This window comes from Somniosus microcephalus, chromosome 1, assembly GCF_052327205.1.
Source record: "Somniosus microcephalus isolate GS21.2 chromosome 1, FLI_Smic_1.0, whole genome shotgun sequence".
In the NCBI taxonomy this organism is placed as follows: domain Eukaryota; kingdom Metazoa; phylum Chordata; class Chondrichthyes; order Squaliformes; family Somniosidae; genus Somniosus; species Somniosus microcephalus.
Window position 1 is genome coordinate 363881206 of NC_140987.1, and position 21615 is coordinate 363902820.

A 21615-nucleotide genomic window follows, 5' to 3' on the forward strand; every position below is an offset into this window, starting at 1 on the left:
TGTTGACGCAGCTGAACAATTTTAATCAAAGGTTGATTGAATATTCAAACATACCTATAAGATGACTAAATTCTACGTCTAATCGTTTACGGTATCCAAAATCAGGATCTGCTCCATTTCGATGCAATACTATCTGGGAGATACATTCTTCAATTATCTTGTAATACTGGGGTCTAGAAGTATAAAAATAAAAATTCAAATGATTTTCAAACAGTCCTATTCAGAAGTGGCACACTACAAAAACACCATTAAAGATCTTATATTAAATTCAAAAGTTTATTTAATAAACTGAGCGTAAGGAGCTCAGCATGCCAAGTCATATTCAACCTGTGAAGTTTTCACAAAATACCCTGCCCAAGATCTATACACGTGCTATTATAAAGCCAAAAGCTACATTAGAAAAACCAAACTGTAATCTACTCACAAATGATGTCAAAAATAGACCAGATATTGAATACATCTTAAGAGCAGTGGAATACAAGAAATCTAGCAGAAAGAGATAGAGGATCATTTCCATGATTAAGGATAAATTAATAACTGGCAAGAGTTGAAGTCCCCATTAGGTTTGAAGGTCTTTCTCTATTGCATCAGAAACATTATACACACCAATTTTCAGGCTAAATCTGTGTATACACCCATATAGCCCATTTCAAAACCTTAAATAGGAACTTTGCCCTCCCATTATTCTTTTTTATATGTGTGCATGCACTGGGGAAAGGGATGGAGTGGTTCTTTCCATTAAACATAGAACTTATGGAAAGCAACAGAACACTTCTATAAATTAAGTTTATCTTGCATGCAAAGCGACAAGTGAGTTTTGCAAGATCTTATTCACAAGTAGTATAAATTTCATATCACACTGTTCGTATAAAAACATCTGAATTCAAACCAGTTTTAAAATTATTTTGAAGTTTCTTAGAAATATCACAAGACCACTTTTTGATGTCGTAAGACATGCACAGTGTTACCACACCAATTATAAACAATGGTGAAAATAGAGAATATTCGTTATACTTCACAAGTGTAAATGTACTCAGTTATTTCTGTACATACTGTACCTGGTGTCCAAATCAAGAGTATGGTGGTTTAGACAAAAAGAAACTAGAATACTATTAATGCACACTGCACACAATCTAGTTGTTGGGATATTCCCTGCTCAAGGTCTTACTCACAAGTCGGATAAACCCAATAATTTTGCTTCAATGTACCTTTAAAGTTTACTTTAAATAACAAAAAATATGTTCACCCATATTGAACACATGAGGATAAATGGAGATACAAATATAGGATTTACCAGAAACTTGTAATAATGAGTTGTCTTCTCCCAACCCTCCCTCCCCCTTCACACTGTATTAGCCAGGGAGAGTTTCAGTTGTACATCTTTAAGCCAGTCATGACCCAAATAACTAGAACTCTATCAAACATAATTCCAATTTTACATAGATTTAAGAGTCATACAAAATCACTAGATCTTTAGATTTCTTCACATATACATGATATTTCATGCAACACATATTTTAGAAAGATATTTCATAATTACTCCCCTCTTAAATGATAGCCTTTATTCTATTTGTGGAAGTAGGTACACAAAAAACACTTTTTATAAAAGGAACTGTATGAGGAAAATAAGTTGATTTCTCAAGTTCTCCGATTTAACTTCACAATCTATTTTCCATGCAACATGTGCTACAACTTGATGAAGCAGCATTTGTAGCATCTTTCCTTTGATGTTGCTTAATTCAGTCCACGTTGAAGAAATCAATCATGTACTATCACTTAAACAAATTGAATGTATTCTAAAAGCATCTTCTGAACTATTAATAATTTGCACTTCAAAAATTGGACATTTCATCAATTTGCTCGCATTACTGCTGTAACCATGCTTATTGTTTGGTTCTTGTCATGACACTTGATTGGCATTCAAAATAACAAAGACTTTACTCTAAGTGACCTCTCACCTGATAAAATAATCATTCCTGATAAGCAGTAGGTGTTGCAGCATTGAGAGAAAATAATTCTCTGCAGCAGTGTCCTTCACCATATTAGATAGCAGATGGTATACTTCATTCATGTCGGTGCAAATGAAGTTAAGAATAAAAAGCTAATAAGGTGCTACATTATGTTTGACACAAATATAAGCATTTATCATTTCCATTATAAAGCATTTGAAAATAATTATTTGAGTAATACTTCAAATTGATTTTCCTATCAAAAATGTACAGAATTTCACATTTAAAAGTGTAAAACTTGAGACTATTTTCTAATACCGATTTCTGTCTGCTCAAACCTCAATATATTTATACCATTGTGGCGTTCTATTTGACCTCGAGCTGAACTTTCGACCATATATCCGCTTCATCGCCAAGTTCCACCTTCATAATAGCGCCCGCCTCGGCCTCTGCAATCCTCATCCTTGCCTTTTTTGCCTCTTGACTCAACTATTCCAATACTCTCCTGGCCGGCCGCCTACTTTGCATCCCCCATAAACTTGTGCTCATCCAAAACTCTGCTGCCCATATCCAGCTCACGCCAAGTCCCGTTCAGCCATCACTCTCTGCTCAGGGAGCAACACCTGGTCTGGCAACACCTTGACTTTAAAAATTCTCATCCTTGTCTTCAAATCCCTCCACGGCCTCATCCCTCCCTATCTCTGTAACCTTCCCCAGCTCTACACCCCTCCAAGATCTCTGCACTACTCCAATTCTGGCCTCGAGCATCCATAATTTTAAATCGCTCCATCATTGGCGCCCGTGCCTTCAGTTGCCTAGGCCCTAAACTTTGGAATTCCTTCCTTAAACCTCTTGGCCTCTCTACCTCACCCTCCTCCTTTAGGATGCTCCTTAAAACCTACCTCTTCGACCAGGCTTTTGGTCATTTTTCCTATTATCTCCTTGTGTCAAATTATGTAACGCTCCTGTCAAGAACCGTGGGACGTTTTACTACGGTAAAGGCGCTATATAAATGGAAGTTGTTACAATGCATATTTTGCAATAAACTATTGGAATAAACTTTCAGGAAATAAAGAGAGCTGTTTCAGTTTATAAAGTCAATCATTATTTCAGAAGAAGAGAACAGATTTATTCTCACCCAGTTTGTTTTTTAAGCTTTAAACACTGTAAGCTTATTGTGGTTGAACCGCAAGGTAGTTGGATATATTTAACATCTGGAAAAAGAGAAGTGTTTCAGTGGAGAGAGAAGAGCTAAAGCATAGAGAGATCGTTACACAAATGATGCACCAACAGGAGCAAAGAAGCAGCGCACTTAAAAAAAATTTACAAACAAATAAATGAATGAACAGTTAAGCAAAAGAAAAAAGTGAACCACAGGTTATATTGGATGTTTGATACAGATTAGAGAGGCTGAGCTTGTGATGCATGCATAACATGTGAACCATGATCAAAGTCAAGATTTCTTGAGAAATAATATAAATGAATTCTGACCGTGTTGATAAATTAACTAGTTACTTCTGTCTGATCTCAGATCTTCCTTGAGAGTTAATTTAATATGGCCTCTTTTTCTGCCCAGAGAACTAAGAAAAAATAATTTTCCATTAATCAAGTGTTTGCACCAGATAGTTAGAAATTTTCTGTAATGGATAATGTAGCTGTACTAAGTTCCTGCTGTACTCACTCACTTTTACATGTGCAACTAAAAATAAGTTACTGAAAGACAAATCATTCCATAATTAAATACAAAAATACCCGGATTGCATCAGTACATCATGCTGGGGAGAACTTCAGGGAATATTTGATGGATGGCTTTGTTCATTAAATAGAACTTGTTATTAAAAAAATACAACTAAGAGACTACTGCTCACCAAAAGATGGGGTTGACAGGTATATTACTGCAATCACTTTAATTAGATCAAAAATACAAACACACTTCTCTCATATTTAAAAGTGTAATAAAAAAGCACTCATTCCACATTTAATGAGCTTGCAATGAAATAATATGCAGTGTCATTACTTTAACGCAACACTGCTTTTCTACTATAATATTAGCATAAAAAAATTAAACCACATAAAAACCATGATTTGATAAGGATATTCCATCTCAGATCGGATGTCTTCTAGTCGATGTGAAATTTCAATGAAGTCTTCTTCTTTGTTTTCATCAAACACTTTTAATTGAATATCTAGTTCTTCATTTTCTTTCTCTTTCAGTTCCTAATAAATCCAAAACACACCAATATAAACTTATAAACATTGTATGTCACCTGAAGAGAAAGAAAATGGGGCCAGGGCAGGTTATTGCACTAAAGACACATTAGTGAATTATTTGTTTCTGTTCACAATGCTACACAGTTGCATTCTAATTGCAATAAGTTTTTTTTTAATCTCTCCTCCCATTATATTATTTAATACCAAGAGGGGAATGAACTTGTGCAGTTAAAGCCAAAACAACACTGCATTAAAAGTTTTCTTTCAATACACTTCCATTACAGCTTCAAGTGCAGTAATTCCCCCAGAACCAATATTCATGACTATGCTATCACCACTCAAACAAGAGCACTTACACTAAGAATAGGCAACTACAAGGTGTTACTTCCCTTCAGATAGGACACCATGCCATCTGTGGAGAAAGTGAACTCATTCCATAGAAAATGGAACACATTTCTAAGCAACATGAATGATGGACCATGCTAATATGAAGCTTGATTCTGGACTTGACAGATGCTTCCACATTCTTTCTCGATCTTCCCAACTAATAGCCCTCACCAACAGCCTCTTACAATTGTGTTCTTTTGTGATGCAAGGTAGATTTGATCCAAATCATTAATAATGTGCAAGACTTAATATACAATGGAAAATCAAATAATGGCTTTTCATGTACTACGATGTGCACTGTAATAATTGCACAAAGTGTGTTAAATGCTGTCTCACCTAAAAACTAAAAAGTCATTATAAGTGTATTCTCCTTCTCCCACTTCCCTGCCAAAATGGATGGTATTTCTGGAATGCTCATCAGAAAGTTTGAGTAGTGTCACTTAAAGAAATGTTTATACCAAGTTATGGTGTTTGCGATGGTTTATGAATAAATTTGGGAAAAAAGGCTAAATTTACCATTCCCCAGAAAACTTTCCCCCAGCCCTTCTGTGAGATGAGACTTTTGTCAGTACAGTTCAATTTTATTGTAATCATCACAAGCCATGATGTAGCCTTGTAACCCCACTGTTAGTATTTCAAACATCTTCAGTTAGTTCTTCAGCACCTGAGATTACATATAGTTTGGTTATACGCTCACATTGCTAAATCAAATTTACAACTCCGTAATGGTAAATTAGTGGTAAATTATTCCATGGCATTTAAAAAAGTTATAAAAGAATGGACTCTTAATTCTTCTTACAGGAAGTATCTTTTTCAATCCACAACGCAAGAATTCATTTCTCAAGTGTATCCTGAAATCCAGATCATCTGGCGATGTGACCAGAGCATTAATTAACTGCATACAGGCGACCTAAAGAAAAATATAAACACTCAAAGTTAACTTGATGAACTAATTCAAGCAATATTACCAATACCAAGATCTCTTCACGATGTCAAGGGAGTTTATCATTCCAAAGAATAAAAGATGGAAATATCAGTCATGTTTCTCTGCTCAGTCCCTCATTTCATTTTAGATTTTAAATACAGCCATCATTTATTTTCATATGAAAAATCTACTGCAGTGTTAAAAACAGGTGTATCTGTGCAATATCCCAATTCTAGCAGAATATTGGTAAAGTAAGAGTGATGGAAATGCAAATCACACCATTTCTTCCACGGGTTGGAACTGGAAGTAGCAAACAACTATCATAACTCACAAGCTAGGTTTAAAAATATGGAAAAAACTGAACTGTTAAAGGATAAGTGAAGGACGGTGCTATAAATAGCACTGTAGTGAACTTTAATGGATATGCACAGTCCAAAGAGAATGCACATAATAATTAATGGCATGGATATAAATGAGCAGTAATTAGTTGTACAGCAATTGAGCGGAAGTAGTAAAAGCTCATTTAAGACAGTATTACTTACATATGAATTGTAATAGACCAGCATATCTACAAATTACAAGTAGGAAAAGATTAAAAGGGCGACTTGCGTTTATGGATAGATATGGCAGGGAATACTATAACAGACCAGAACCAACATTAATCAAGCCAAAGACAAGATCATTATAACTCCTATATGGTCCTTAAGAGATACATTTCTTACCAACTTTCTGAAAGGTTATTTCCTCCCCTAACTGCTTATAACATTCAAAGAATTTGAGTAAATCCCCAACTCACTGAATCTTGTTTCTCTAAATAACCAACCCAGAGTTTTTTTTAATTTTGGTGCAACACTACCAGAGTCCTAAAAGAATCAATGAGGGTAATTTTAACCTAACTCGCCAGGCAGGAAGCCCATGGGTTTGGATGGAACATTTGTTTTACACCCCGCCCAATATTACATTCCATTGACTTCAATGGAGAATATAATCGGGCGGGGTGTAAAACCAGCGTTGAACCCGATCTCATCAGTTTCCCGACGGACGGGTTAGGTTAAAATGACCCCCAATGATTTCTTAAATTAAAAGAACAGTAGCTTGGCGGGGAATGATTGTGAAGATTTGCCCAGAATTATTTTTACAACTCCATCCTTGATGCAGATATTGGCCTGTATATTCCGATGCCTACGGGTGTGTACACACCCATAGAACATTGGAAATGCCGGTTTCAGGCATGCGAAGCGCATGCGCTGAAAATTGGCATTTCCGATCTGTCAAGAATCCTCTCCTTCTCCTATTGGCTGGCCTGACCCACGTGATCCCAGGGACGCTTGCGAACTGCCTGCGCCCCTGGGATACCTGGGCTCTGCGCATTTCGACTGTGGAGAGGTCCAGCATCGGAAGTGTCCGGACCTTGGGAGCCTTCAGGTAAGTTCGTAGATTTTTTCCAATAGGAGGCATCCGCACGCAGGAAGCCTCCCATCGGAAATTACGGGCCATTGTGAAAGAATAATTTAAAAATCTCCTACGTCATAGGAGATACTGTATTCATATTTTATCCCCCAATTTTATGCAGGTCTTGTCACACCTGTATCCATCCAGTATTGGATTGTTTGACTATCAGAAAAGATTTTCATATGTCAAGTTGCGAGTTTTTTCTATGCAGCAACTCTCAAACATTCTCATAACGGACGTCAACTGAGTAGTTCCTACCAAGCGGAGAGACCTTATGCATTAAGTCTCTATAAGCTCAGAATAGAAAAAGAAAAAACTAAAACTAGGAACATCTTGAACAAGGTAGGATATATTTAAAACTATGATAGACTACTTAGTGTACTGACCTACAATTTAATCAAAAAATGATAACCCCTCACCAATCAGCAAGATGCACATATAGATTTAAATGAGTTAAATATATTCTGTTAAAACATTTATTTTATTTTTTTTTACATAGAATTTACAACACAGAAACAGGCCATTCAGCCCAACCAGTCATCTTGTTTATGGTCGACATCAGCCGCCTCCCACCCTACTTCATCTAACTTTATCTACATATCCTTCTAATCCTTTCTCCCTTATGTATTTATCTAGCTTCCTCTTAAAGGCATCTATGCTATTTGCATCAGCTACTCCATGTGGTAGCAAGTTCCACATTCTAACCACTCTCTAAAGGTAAAGAAGTTTCTCCTGAATTCTTTATTTGATTTATTAGTGACTATCTTGTACCGAATTTTGCGTTAAGAATAATGGTGAGGCTATCAGTGCTCACAGTTATTATGGAGTAATACGGACAGCAACCAGTTCGGTGTTGCAATAGATAGGGCATCGGACTTCTAGTTAATGGTTGAAAAGTCATTCAAAGGTTATGGGTTCAAGTCCCACCAGAATTGTTAGTTAGGACAGGGCTTGCTTGTGAAATTTTACTGCGTTCAGTTATGGTCACCACATTACAAGAAAGATGTGATTGCACTAGAGAGGATATTTACGAGGATGTTGCCGGGACTGGAGAATTTTAGCTATGAGGAAAGATTGGATGGGCTGCGGTTGTTTTCTTTGAAACAAAGGGGGCTGAAGGAGATGGTGCATAAAATTATGAGAAGCTTAGATAGAGTGGATAGGAAGGACCTATTTCCCTTAGCAGAGAGGTCAACAACCAGGGGACATAGATTTAAAGTAACTGGTAGAAAGATTAGAGGGGACTTGGAGAACTTTTTTCACCCATCACTTTTAATGATGTGAATGTGTACCCCTAGGCCCCTTTGCTCCTCTACCCCATTTAGGCTCTTATTCCTCCTACCAGGAGGCAACATCTCACACTTAGCTATATTGAAATTCATTTGCAATTTACACACCTATTCTGCAAGTTTATTGATGTCCATTCTTGTATTTTGTCGCAATCCTCCTCAGTATTAACTACACCCCCCAATTTAGTGTCATCCACAAATTTGGAAATTGTACTTCTGATTCCAGAGTCCAAATCATTTATGTAAATGGTGAACAGCAGTGGTCCCAGCACCGATCCCTGTGGCACACCACTTCCCCACCTACCACTAGTCTGAGTAACTGCCTTTAACCCATTTTAACGTTGCAGGTCAATGACCCTTCGTCAGAACTGGAAAAAGCTGGAGATGGAACAGGTTTTTAAGCAAGTGCAGGGGCAGGGAAAGGGAGGAGGGGAGGAAAGAACAAAAGGGAAGGTCAGCGATAGGATGGAAGGCAGGAGAGATTAAGAGACATTGAGATTAAGAGATAGTGCAAGGCAAAAGAAGATGGCAATGGGACAAGTTAAGAAACAAAAGATGGCTCTAGATGAAGTGTAAATGGCACTGGCAGAATGAAAGACAGCTGCCATGTGGGAGAGAAAAAAGTAAAAATAAATGGGGAAAAAAAAGGATAGGGGCAGAGGTTATGGTCTGAAATTGTTGAACTCTATGTTGAGTCTGGAAGGCTGTAAAGTGCCTAATCGAAAGATGAGTTGCTGTTCCCAGAGCTTAATTGGAACAGTGTAAGAGGCCGAGGATGGTGAGGTCTGAGTGGGAGTGGAGCGGAGAATTAAAGTGACAGGTGACCGGAAGCTCGGGGTCACCCTTAAGGACTGAATGGAGGTGTTCCGCAAAGTGGTCACCCAATCATTGCGGAACACCTCCGTTCAGTCCGGAATAATTCAATAAGATTGGTCAAGCAGGACCTTCCCTGATGTATTTCTATTTGAAAAACAAAAGATGCAACAACTAGAATCTAATTTTTTTTAAACAAAATTAACTATTCTTTTAAACTTACATAGCTTAGTGTAACTACACTTTAATACAAATAATGCTGGTCCAAAAACTGGCATTTTGCTGTCTCACACACATCTTGACCTAAAACAATGTGTTTACAGATGGGCTTTCTTAAATGCAAATTTTGCCATGAGAACTACAGAAATAAATCAATATCCTAATCAAAATACTTTAGGCCATCAGGTATATATTAAAACTTACTCTAATTTTATCACGATACTTTGGCTACATGGAGTTATTTGCATTTGAACCACAGTAAAGTCCTGAAACAACTCAAAAAATGGGAAAAAGGCTTTTTTTTCCTCTCCATAAGCTATGTGGCGAGACATAAATTTAAGTATTTGAAATTACCATATTTTTAACATGTTTTTGCACCTGTCTTTTTCAAATCTATAGACACAAGAGCCTAGAAATTACAGCTGGTGATATAAGTGGATGAACTTGATACATTTATATAGCATTCTTCTGTCCACTACTTCAATGCAGACATTATCTCTTATTTTATAGCTGTTGGTAACAACTTTTAAATGAGTTAATTAAAATAGTAGAGGAATGACATACTAGCAGCTTAGGTGTTCAATTGTGATCACTAATGGTAAGTTTTTGTCTCATATCTTTAATATGTGGGATTATTTGAACTCAGGAGCAATCAATAATAGATTACAACACTTTAGTGACAGACAGCACAGATATCACTTACTGATCATCTTATCTAGTACACTAACATTTTCTAACATAACTTCAAAACATATCCATCAGGTTCTTTATGATTAGTGTTTTCTATTAATTCTGCCCAACTATTTATTTATATTTCTAGAACATTAGTATTCAAAGGATCACTATCTTGAAACATTCCACAAGAACAGTGTGAGATCATATTTTCAAACTTCTCAGAAGTTTCTTTGCACAATGATTTATAGCACTAGGTCAAGAATCTTGCTTAGCTCATAGCACACCATTTTAAAAATCATGGCTATGCCAGTATATGTAGAAACTGTTAAGGGAGAGTTGCGACCAACAGCTATAAACCAGCTCGAAGGGGCACGTCCAGTTATTTTTCCAGTGTTTTTGGATGCTTTTGTCCACAGATTAACAAGAGTGCACTAAGTGTCAGAAAGCCTTTAAATAGATTGCTTGGGAGTAGGTTGGAATTGTTCTAACATTAGCACAAACAAGTCAGGAGTGATGTGACGAGAAGCGAGAGACTGCAGGATGTGTTTATTCATGTGAAAAGCTCAGAATGCCAACTATATTTCAAAAATTGTTCATCACAAAATTGTTTTGTGGTACTTCATGTTTGGATAATGGTCTTGTGGTGGTTAGTAACAATACATAATGTAAAAAAATCAGTTATATTTGCATCTGCATGTGGAAGATCAATGTGGGCCCAAAGTATCATTAGGTATCACTGAAATTTTATTCCAGCGATATAAAAAGTTGGCAAAAAAGATGCAATTCTGAGTGAAATAAATCTTTGCAGTCATCAGTTCAGCACAATTTAAAGTAAAAATGGTTCTGACCTTTTCATTGATGCTACTGCTTTGTTCATGGTATTTAGGCTTCTATGGAAGCATCTTAACATGACATTTTCTGGAGAGGGACTGGTATATGGTGCATTTTATTTTATTAAGTCAGTGAATTTTCTCATTCAATATTTCACACGTAATACTTTTAACAAAAAAAGTGAAAACGCATACAATAGTTTAAATTTAACTGCAACATGTTCTAATGTACAAGAAAAAAATGAATCTGTTTTTCAATTTTCTCAAGTCATTTGAAGGAAATGCAACATGCTGCAGTTTGGTTCAACATGCATTGACAGTCACTGGTAACCTAGACGAAATGTTATTTCATGCAAGCCCAGATGATGAGTTTCAGCAATCTATTGCATCATGGGGATGGGAGCTTAATATCTGAGCTACAACCTGTCCTCAACTGATGTACACATATGCACTTGCCATCGGCATTTACTGGACAATGACTGCAATGGAAGCCTCATTTCTTTTCTCTCTCTCCCTTGCCTAGAAGCAGATACACAAGAACATAAGAATTAGGAGCAGGAGTAGGCCACACGGCCCCTCGAGTCTGCTCCGCCATTCAATATCATGGCTGATCTTCGACCTCAACTCCACTTTCCCGCCCGATCTCCATATCCCTCGTTTTCCCCTGGAGTCCAAAAATCTATCTATCTATCTCAGCCTTGAATATACTCAATGACTCAGCATCTACAACCCTTTGGGGTAGAGAATTCAAGAAATTCCTCCTCATCTCAGTCTTAAATGGCTGACCCCTTAGCCTGAGACTATGCCCCAGTTCTAGACTCTCCAGCCAAGGGAAACAATCTCCCAGCATCTACCCTGTCAATCCCCCTCAGAATCTTATATGTTTCAATAAGATCACCTTTCATTCTTCTAAACTCAAAAGTACAGGCCCAATCTACTCTCTCTCTCCTCATAGGACAACCCTCATACCAGGAATCAAGCTAGTGAACCTTTGTTGCACCGCCTCGAAGGCAAGTATGTCCTTCCTGAGGTAAGGAGACCAAAACTGTGCACAGTACTCCAGGTGTGGTCTCACCAAAGCCCTGTATAACTGTAACAAGACTTCCTTACTCTTGTACTCCAACCCCCTTGCAATAAGGGCCAACACATCTGCCTTTCTAATTGCTTGCTATACCTGCATGCTAACTCTGTTTCCTGTACGAGGACACCTACATTTCTCTGAACAACATTTAATAGTTTCTCACCATTTTAAAAAGTTTTTCTATACTTCCCGTCAATTTGAATGAGCTCACATTTCCCCGCATCATACTCCATCTGTCACCTTATTGCCCACTCATTTTATCCTGTCCATATCCCTTTGCAGGCTCTTTGTGTCCTCCTCACTGTCTTGTTTTGTACACTTTGTACAAAAATAATAAATTGCAGGACAACGGAATATACAGTTTAAACTCTTTAATGAAGCATCAGGTCTGTGCTTACTCTCAACAGTATAGCCCCGTGTGGCCAAGATGGAGTCAGGACCCCTGGGTCTTCTAAACATAGCAATCCTTACAGATGCCTGCAGGCCAATGACAACTCAGCATGTGAATATAATAGGTATTCCTTACCGATGCCTGCGGGCCAATGACAATTCAACATGCAAATGTTACACTCACAACCTACTTTCCCACCTAGCTTTGTGTCGTCAACTTGGATACATTACACTCGGTCCCTTCATCCAAGTCATTAATATAGATTGCAAATAGCTGAGGCCCAAGCACTGATCCTTGCGGCACCCCACTAGTTACAGCCTGCCAACCGGAAAATGACCCGTTCATTCCTACTCTTTGTTTTCTGTCCATTAACCAATCCTCTATGCATGCTAATACATTACCCCTTATCTTGCGTAACAACATTTTATGAGGCAACTTATCGAATGTCTTTTGGAAATCCAAATTTACTACATCCACTGGTTTCCCTTTATCTACCCTGCTAGTTACATCCTCAAAAAATCTCTAATAAATTTGTCAAACTCGATTTCCCTTTCATAAAACCATGTTGACTCTGCCTACCCGGTTAGCACTTCCTTAATAATGAATTCTAGCATTTTCCTGACGACTGATGTCAGGCTAACTGGCCTATAGTTCCCCGTTTTCTCTCTCCCTTCTTTCTTGAAAAGCAGGGTTACATTTGCTACCTTCCAAACCGCTGGGACCGTTCTGGAATCCAGGGAATTTGAGGATCACAAACAACGCATCCACTATTTCTGCAGCCACCTTTTTTTTAAGAAGTCAAGGATGTAGGCCATCAGGTCCAGGGGATGTGTCTGCTTTTAGTCCCATTAGTTTCTCAAGTACTTTTTCTCTACTGATCTTAATTACTTTAAGTTCCTCACTCTTATTAGCCCCTTGGTTCTCCACTATTTTTGGTATGCTTTTTGCATCTTCGATTGTGAAGATAGATACAAAATATTTGTTTCAAGTCCCTGCCATTTCCTTATTCCCCATTATAATTTCTCTTGTCTCAGCCTCTAAGGGACCAACACTACTCTTGCTACTCTCTTCCTTTTAGCCCCCTACACTCTTGACAGGCGAGATCAGCTAACTCAGTATAAACCAATCAAAACTGGGACCTTCCTGATTTGTATGACTCAGTGCCACACAAAAACTGCATATTAATCCTTTATTAGATAAATATATTCTACCAATAGTTCACATTGTAAGAATCTGTTAGTAAATAAATCCAATACCACATCAGTTCAATATAATTATTTTCACTACCAATGGAAAGGATAAAAAATTCTCTCAAGAACTCTAACTGGGTCACTTTGTTCCCTGTTGTGCCCTACTCTCAAATATTGAAGCAATACAGTAACCTCTATTACAAACCAACTTCAGAGCAAACTCCCCATAAATGTTCATTATAGTCAATGAAAGAGTTGAAATCTGACCACCACCACTTTGGCACCCATGAGTTAATAAGCTTCGACTGTATATATTGTTAAGAAGTTATAAAAAGCAAAGTGTTTATTGTTCCATATTAAGATTATTCTGCACATTATTTCTTCTCTGTAGGGGGTGTGTTAGCTGAAATTTACTGCCATTTGAAATAAACATGCTGATGTTCCACAGTGATTTTTTTTTGTGTTAACAAATGGGAATTTAAAGCGGCAAGCTGTATCATAGCATGATCTTGTAAACAAAGTAGTTAGAGCAAAAACTATGAAGTGCAGAGTTAGTAATGAAAATTGGGCTAAAAATAAATTAATATCCAATATTATGGGACTGCAAAACTGGAGCCAACAGCAAAATCTTACAGTAATATGTCACATTTCTGAACTAAAAGTCTTACTCCAACAGTAAAATTGTAGGACAATAAAACCCTGAGATTACTCAAAAATGTTGCAAAATGGTTGTAAAAGGATCATTTTTGTACAGGTTAGCTTTTGTTGCGATACTGACCAACCAATCAACTGCCTGCAACTCATCAGTTATTGCACACTTTCTGTGCTCATTTGGCTCTGCATTCAAAAAACTAGAGGTTGGCTGCATGAATCTGGTGTATATAAAACATCTATAATATATTCCAAATCTTATGCCTATGCACCCTTGCTTTCTAAATTCTTATGTAGACTTCTCAATGTATTATACCCTCTCGCCAGCGGCGGTGATGGTGTCTAATTTTTGCATCTCCCAGCTCTTCAGCATGCACTACAGAGAAACTCCTATGCTCCAAATGACTGCTTCACTGCTTCCCAAATTGTCACAGGTTTTGCTATGTCACTATGAATAATAATATAAACTTCAAAGTATTATATAAAAACAAAGACAGAATATGACTTTAAAATGGGGACTGAATTCTGGTTGCGCACCCTGCCTTTTAAACCTTCTCCACTTGGTCTCGACTCCCCATATGCAACGTCACGGGAGATAAACTAGTATATCTTAAGAATACATGGAACATTTATTTCCACTTTATTCTGCTTCCATGGACCAAATTCATTGAGTTGAAACATCCTATAAAGAGAAAGGAAGAAAATCAATTGTATATGAGAGCGAGCGAGTGAGAGATTGAGTGCGCGTGTGTGTTACATGTGATACTTAGATAACATGTAAACATTATTGTCACTGTATCCAATGAGATATGCTAAAAATACTTTTCCCAAGGACAACTGCAGCTAATTGGACTCATAAGGAAGAGCCATGTAGCACAACTTAATCATGCCTGAAGCAACTGAAAATTATTTAAACTTCCACACTCATAAGTTAAGCTTTGAGTTTCACTGTACACTCTGGGGCATTTGTTTCATGTATGTATAATGGATGAGATGTTACTCACCACCAGGATCAGTGCCAGGTGTGGTAAGTTGCACTCTTCCCAAGCACTGGAAAATGCCTGCAGAAATCTCCAGCTGGTTTAGAACAAAGTTTAATTGAACAGCTGTGCATCTTAATTGATTTATGAAAATGTATACAGGTAAAAAAATGTCAAAGATGCTGATGCACATTAGTTGGCTACAAGGGGTCACTGGGGGAAATCCTGCTATAAATAAGTTAATTGCAAATTCTAAAAGAAAAGTATTATGCAATCATTCGTTTTTGAAAAAAATGATGCAATAAGCAGACAATTTAAATTGTATTAATTATTTTTGTTGAGCTCTGAAATGTCAGTTAGGTTCAAACACAAGAGCTCTTTTTCATCCTCTTGTTCAGGCAGCTTCCAGCCTTCTACATCAATTAACCAAAAACAACTGTCAAGTGATGTGCCTCAATAATTCCGAGACTCGAAGGTAGCAGAACAAAACAAGGCTTTTATTAACTTAGAACGAAACACGTAAGCGAGAGAGATGTCGTCCTTCTGGAGATTGGGGCTAGACTGAAGCTAGCTTACAAACGGGGCCAGGTATGGGCGGAGCCCTACACACAGCACATTCCAGTACACAATACAATGAGGTCTGGGGGGGAAGGGAAATGACACTGAAACCGATCTCAGTCACAGGCAGTGATGAATGGAAATATTTCATCACATTCACCCCTTCTATAGATTTAGTCTGTTCGGGGGTTTGATAGTCCTCTGCGACCGACGTGGCTGTGGCGGTGCCGCGGGTGTCGGCTGGGTGTCCCCGGTAGCCTCCTGGGTCTCTGCCGGGGGTGCCGCCAGGGTTGTTGAAGGGGTAGTTGGTGGGGGTGCCGTTGGTCGGTGTTCTTCCGGGGGTGATGAAAGAGTAGTGGGTGGGTAAGAGTTGCTGTGATCGTCGTTGCCGCTATTGCCGTGGTTGTTGTCGATGCCGGCTGGGGCGACGTCTTTTATGGACACGGTGTCCTCCCTTCCGTCGGCGTGCCGGACATATGCGTATTGGGGGTTGGCGTGGAGTAGGTGTACTGGCTCCACGAGAGGGTCCGTCTTGTGGCCCCTCACATGCCTTCGCACGAGTACCGGACCTGGGGTGGAGAGCCATGACGGCATGGATACGCCCGAGGTGGATTTCCGGGGAAAGACAAACATTCGTTCATGAGGCGTGGTATTAGTGGCCGTACACAATAGCGACCGTATCGAATGGAGCACATCCGAGAGGACTTCCTGCCAGCGGGAGATAGGGAGGCCCTTGGTCCTTAGAGCTAGAGTGACTGCTTTCCATACTGTCCCGTTCTCTCGCTCCACTTGGCCGTTACCCCGGGGGTTGTAGCTGGTGGTACGGCTCGTGGCGATCCCCCTGGGCAGCATGTACTGGCGTAGCTCTTCACTCATGAAGGACGCCCCCCTATCCGTATGGATGTAGCTCGGCATACCGAACAGGCTGTTGAGGCATTTAATGACCGTGGCGCTGGTCATGTCTGGGCAGGGGAAGGCGAATGGGAACCGGGAGTATTCGTCCACAATGTTCAGGAAGTAAACATTGCGGTCAACGGACGGGAGGGGGCCCTTGAAATCTAAGCTGAGCCGCTCAAAGGGCCGTGTAGCTTTGATTAAGTGGGCTCTATCTGGGCGGTAGAACCGAGGCTTGCACTCAGCGCAAGTGCGGCAGTTCCTGGTCAGGGACCGAACTTCCTCAATCGAGTAGGGTAAGTTACGGGACTTTATGAAGTGGAACAGCTGCGTGACCCCTGGGTGGCAGAGGTCGTTGTGGAGGGTCTGTAGCCGATCCCCGGTGGCGCTGGCACACATCCCTCGTGAGAGGGCGTCAGGGGATTCGTTAAGGGCCCCTGGCCGGTAAATGATGTCGTACTCGAAGGTGGAGAGCTCGATCCGCCGCCTAAGAATCTTATCATTTTTAATCTTCCCCCTCTGTTTATTGTTGAACATAAACGCTACCGACCGCTGGTCGGTAAGTAGGGTGAAGCGTTTGCCGGCTAGGTAGTGGCGCCAGTGGCGCACTGCCTCCACGATGGCTTGGGCCTCCTTTTCCACGGAGGAGTGTCTGATCTCGGGCCCTTGGAGGGTCCTCGAGAAGAAAGCTACGGGCCGCCCCGCCTGGTCGAGGGTGGCTGCCAAGGCGAAGTCAGACGCATCACTTTCCACTTGAAATGGAGTGTTCTCGTCCACTGCCTGTAGCGTGGCCCGCTCAATATCCTGCTTAATGCTTTTGAAGGCGGCGTGGGCCTCAGCAGAGAGCGGGAAAGAGGATGCTTTCAAGAGGGGGCGGGCTTTGTCGGAGTAGTTGGGGACCCATTGGGAATAATAAGAAAATAACCCCAGGCATCTTTTCAGGGCTTTGGGAGTGTTGGGCAGGGACAGCTCCCGTAGGGGGCGCAATCGGTCGGGGTCTGGTCCGATTTCCCCATTCTCCACCACGCTGCCTAGTATGCAGAGGCGCGTGGTGTTGTAAACGCACTTGTCCTCGTTGTAGGTGAGGTTGAGTTTTTGTGCGGTTTTCAGGAACCTCTCGAGGTTCGAGTCGTGATCCTGCTGGTTGTGACCGCAGATGGTGACGTTGTCGAGGTAGGGGAAGGTTGCCTGCAAGTGGTGGTCATCGACCATGCGGTCCATCTCCCTCTGGAAGACCGAGACCCCATTCGTCACCCCAAAGGGGACTCTGAGGAATTGGTAGAGGCGTCCGTTCGCCTCGAAGGCGGTGTACGGGCGGTCCTCTGGTCTGATAGGGAGCTGGTGGTACGCTGACTTGAGGTCGATGGTGGAGAACACCCGGTATTGGGCGATTTGGTTCACCATTTCTGATATGCGGGGTAGCGGGTAGGCGTCTAGTAGGGTGTACCTGTTGATCGTTTGACTATAGTCGATCACCATCCGTTTCTTCTCGCTACCCCTTACCACTACCACTTGGGCGCGCCACGGGCTGTTGCTGCGTTCAATAATGCGCTCTTTCAGGAGCCTGTCTACCTCGGTCGCGATAAACCGCCTGTCCTCCCAGCTGTACCTCCTGCTTTTGGTCGCTATTGGCCGGCATTTAGGGGTAAGGTTCGCAAATAGCGAAGGCGGCTTTACCTTCAGGGTAGCCAGACCGCACACTGTGAGGGGCGGCTGGGACCCACCGTACTTGAGCGTGATGCTTTGGTGGTTGCACTGGAAATCCAGGCCCAAGATCACGCTCGCACATAGGTTCTTCATGATTAATACTTTAAAATTATCATATACAGTTCCGTTAATGCACAATTGTACTGTGCAGTAACCCAGAATGGTCGATGTCTGGGTTTTGTCAGCCATAGAGATGGTACCCTGAGTAGGGACCACCTTTAGGGAGAGTTGTTGTGCCAGTTCTGGGTGGATAAAGCTCTCCGTGCTTCCACTGTCAATTAAGCATTTAACCCGGCACCCGTTTACCTCGATGTCCACCATTGATCTGGATAGCGGGTGCGGCCTGGTCTGGTCCACTGTGACCGATGCCACTGTAGGGCCCTGATCGATACAAGATGGCGTCCACGCTATCTGCTCACAAGATGGCGGACCCCACGAGGTCGGGCAAGATGGCGTCCAAGATGGCCGCTCCCACGGCGCACACGCGGCGGTGGCGGGTTTTCCGGCGGGGTTCCCTCTGCACAACTTCCCGAAGTGCCCCTTCTTACCGCACTTAAAGCAGGTGGTGCCTTTCGCCGGGCACAGGTTTCTGGTGTGCTTTGGCTGCCCGCAGAAGTAGTAGTTGGGTCCCTGACGCGTCGCGGCTGTCGTAGGGCTTCTGGGGGGAGAGCGGGGCCCAGCCAGTGTCGGGCTGTCGGGCGGGGAAGATGCCTTCCAAGATGGCGGCGCCCTCGGTGCACACGTGGCGGCGTGGACGGCGCGGGCTGAAGAGTAGGCGTCCGAGTTTCTCTGGGCCACATCCAGGGATCGCGTGGTGTCCGCAGCCTATTTCAGGTCCAACCCCGTTTTTTCCAGCAGTCTTTGCCGGATGCAAGTGGAGCTGAGGCCTGTGATGAAGGCATCGCGAACAAGCTCGTCAGTGTACACCGCGGCTTTTACATCTCGGCACTTGCAGTCTTTGCCAAGCATTTTCAGGGTGCTTAGGAACTCCTCCACCGATTCCCCAGGTCGCTGTGCGCGGGTGGCGAGCAGGTGCCTAGCATACACCTCATTCGTAGACTGCTGGTAATGCGCCTTTAAGATGTCGCAGGCGGCCAGGTACGTCTCGGCGTCTTGGATGAGGGGGTAAACCCGGTGGCTTACCCAATTCCGCAGAATTCCGAGTCTCATCCTTGCAGCGTCCGTAGCGTCTTTGATGGCTGCGGAATTGTCCAGGAAGAATTCCATACACTCAAACCAGTGTCCGAAGCATGCTGATGCGTCTGGAGCATGTTGATCCAAATCCAAACGTTCGGGTTTCAGGAGTTGATCCATAGTGTTGAAAAAATAAGTTAATAAAATTGATGTGCCTCAATAATTCCGAGACTCGAAGGTAGCAGAACAAAACAAGGCTTTTATTAACTTAGAACGAAACACGTAAGCGAGAGAGATGTCGTCCTTCTGGAGATTGGGGCTAGACTGAAGCTAGCTTACAAACGGGGCCAGGTATGGGCGGAGCCCTACACACAGCACATTCCAGTATACAATACAGCACATTCCAGTACACAATACAATGAGGTCTGGGGGAAGGGAAATGACACTGAAACCGATCTCAGTCACAGGCAGTGATGAATGGAAATATTTCATCACATCAAGCACCTGAACTATCAATCTGCCCATCTAAATGGCTCAGAATAGAAAGCTAGATGGCTGACAACAGCAAGAGAGTGATCCAAGGAAAACAGTTTAGCTACATCAGAGGTAAGTGGAATGTTCAAGATAAGAAAGTTCCTTCAAGAGGTGGGTTGAGTAGAAATATTATGGAGGCTCATGAAATGGCTGAATTTTGCAATTAATTTTTTACATAAATATTCACAACAGGTGGCTGTGGTCCAAATCCAGATCCTGATCCAGTCAAACTGACTCAAAAATCTATAGTACATATAGGACAATTAAGCAGGTATCACAAACAAACTTAATTAAATAAAATTCCTATTAAGCACCTGAACTAGATTGGGAAACATACTAGAATCCTGAGAAAAAAAGCAGGCATGGGTTTAGTTTATTCAGTATTAGAAAACCTTCTTAAATGGATTGATTGAATTTGAGCAAAGCAAATTTTATCTCAACATTCAAAAAGAATGAGAAATGTACCTCAATTATAGTCCAGTGGGAAAAACACCATAAAGAGTAAGCAGCATGGAGTCAGAAGCAAAATATTTTGCCTCATAAATCTGAGTTTTTTGAGATGACAAACTAAATCAGTTGACAAAAATCATCTCATGGGTCCAAATTACTTGGGTTTTCAGATGGCATTTCATAATGTTCTGTTTATGATCTTTTCAAAGAAGTTTAAAACTCATGGAGCTTAATGACAATTCAGCTAGCTCATTGAAACTGGCTTGGCAATAGAAGGCAGGCACTGATGCACTGGGCAGATGCATGGCAAATGCAGTATAATGTGGACAAATGCGAGGTTATCCACTTCGGTGGCAAAAACAGGAAGACAGATTATCTGAACGGCAATAGATTGGGAAAAGGGGAAGTGCAACAAGACCTGGGTGTCCTTGTGCTAGAGTCACTGAAGATAAGCATGCAGGTGCAGCAGGCGGTTAAGAAGGCAAATGGTATGTTGGCCTTCATAGTGAGAGGATTCGAGTACAGGAGCAAGGACATCTTGCTGCAGTTGTACAGGGCCTTGGTGAGACCACACCTGGAGTATTGTGTGCAGTTTTGGTCACCTTATCTGAGGAAGAATGTTCTTGCCATGGAGGGAGTGCAGCGAAGATTCACCAGACTGATACCGGAGATGGCAGGAATGACATGAGGAGAGATTGGGTTGTTTAGGCTTATATTTGCTAGAGTTTAGAAGAATGAGAGGGGATCTCATTGAAACTTATAAAATTCTGGCAGGACTGGGCAGACTAGATGCAGGAAGGATGTTCCCGATGGCAGGGGAGTCCAGAACCAGGGGTCACAGTCTAAGGATAAGGGATCAGCCATTTAGGACTGAGATGAGGAGGAATTTCTTCACCCAGAGAGTGGTGAACCTGTAGAATTCTCCATCACACAAGGCAGTTGAGGCCAATTCATTAAATATATTCAAGAAGGAGTTAGATATATTTCTTAAGGCTAAAGGGATCAAGGGATATGGGGAGAAAGCAGGGACAGGGTACTGAATTTGGATGATCAGCCATGATCTCATTGAATGGCGGAACAGGCTCGAGGGGCCAAATGGCCTACTCCTGCTCCTAGCTTCTATGTTTCTAAATGGGAAAAAGTGTGTCTGGGAACAAAAGTGACAGTTCTGCAGAGGTCCATTATGGGTCCCCTGCTGTTAACACTTCATAAATGGCAGGGGTGGGTGCTTTCCGTAATACTACAAAATCTATTCATGATGCAAAGCAATATGGCTAGCTGACTAGTACTGTATA

General features: G+C 41.4%; 1 protein-coding gene across 5 annotated transcripts in view; it reads right to left on the bottom strand.

The window, feature by feature from the left end:
• diaph2 (diaphanous-related formin 2) overlaps positions 1 to 21615 on the bottom strand; it is a 940841-nt gene that overhangs the window by 599502 nt on the left and 319724 nt on the right. For all 5 annotated transcript variants that reach the window (XM_085996016.1, XM_085996000.1, XM_085995993.1 and 2 more), the window contains 4 exons: positions 5347 to 5457; positions 4048 to 4166; positions 1959 to 2075; positions 55 to 173 (listed from right to left, as the gene is read on the bottom strand). In XM_085996016.1, coding sequence (XP_085852142.1) covers positions 55 to 173; positions 1959 to 2075; positions 4048 to 4166; positions 5347 to 5457 — 466 coding nt within the window. The remainder of the gene's footprint in view (positions 1 to 54; positions 174 to 1958; positions 2076 to 4047; positions 4167 to 5346; positions 5458 to 21615) is intronic.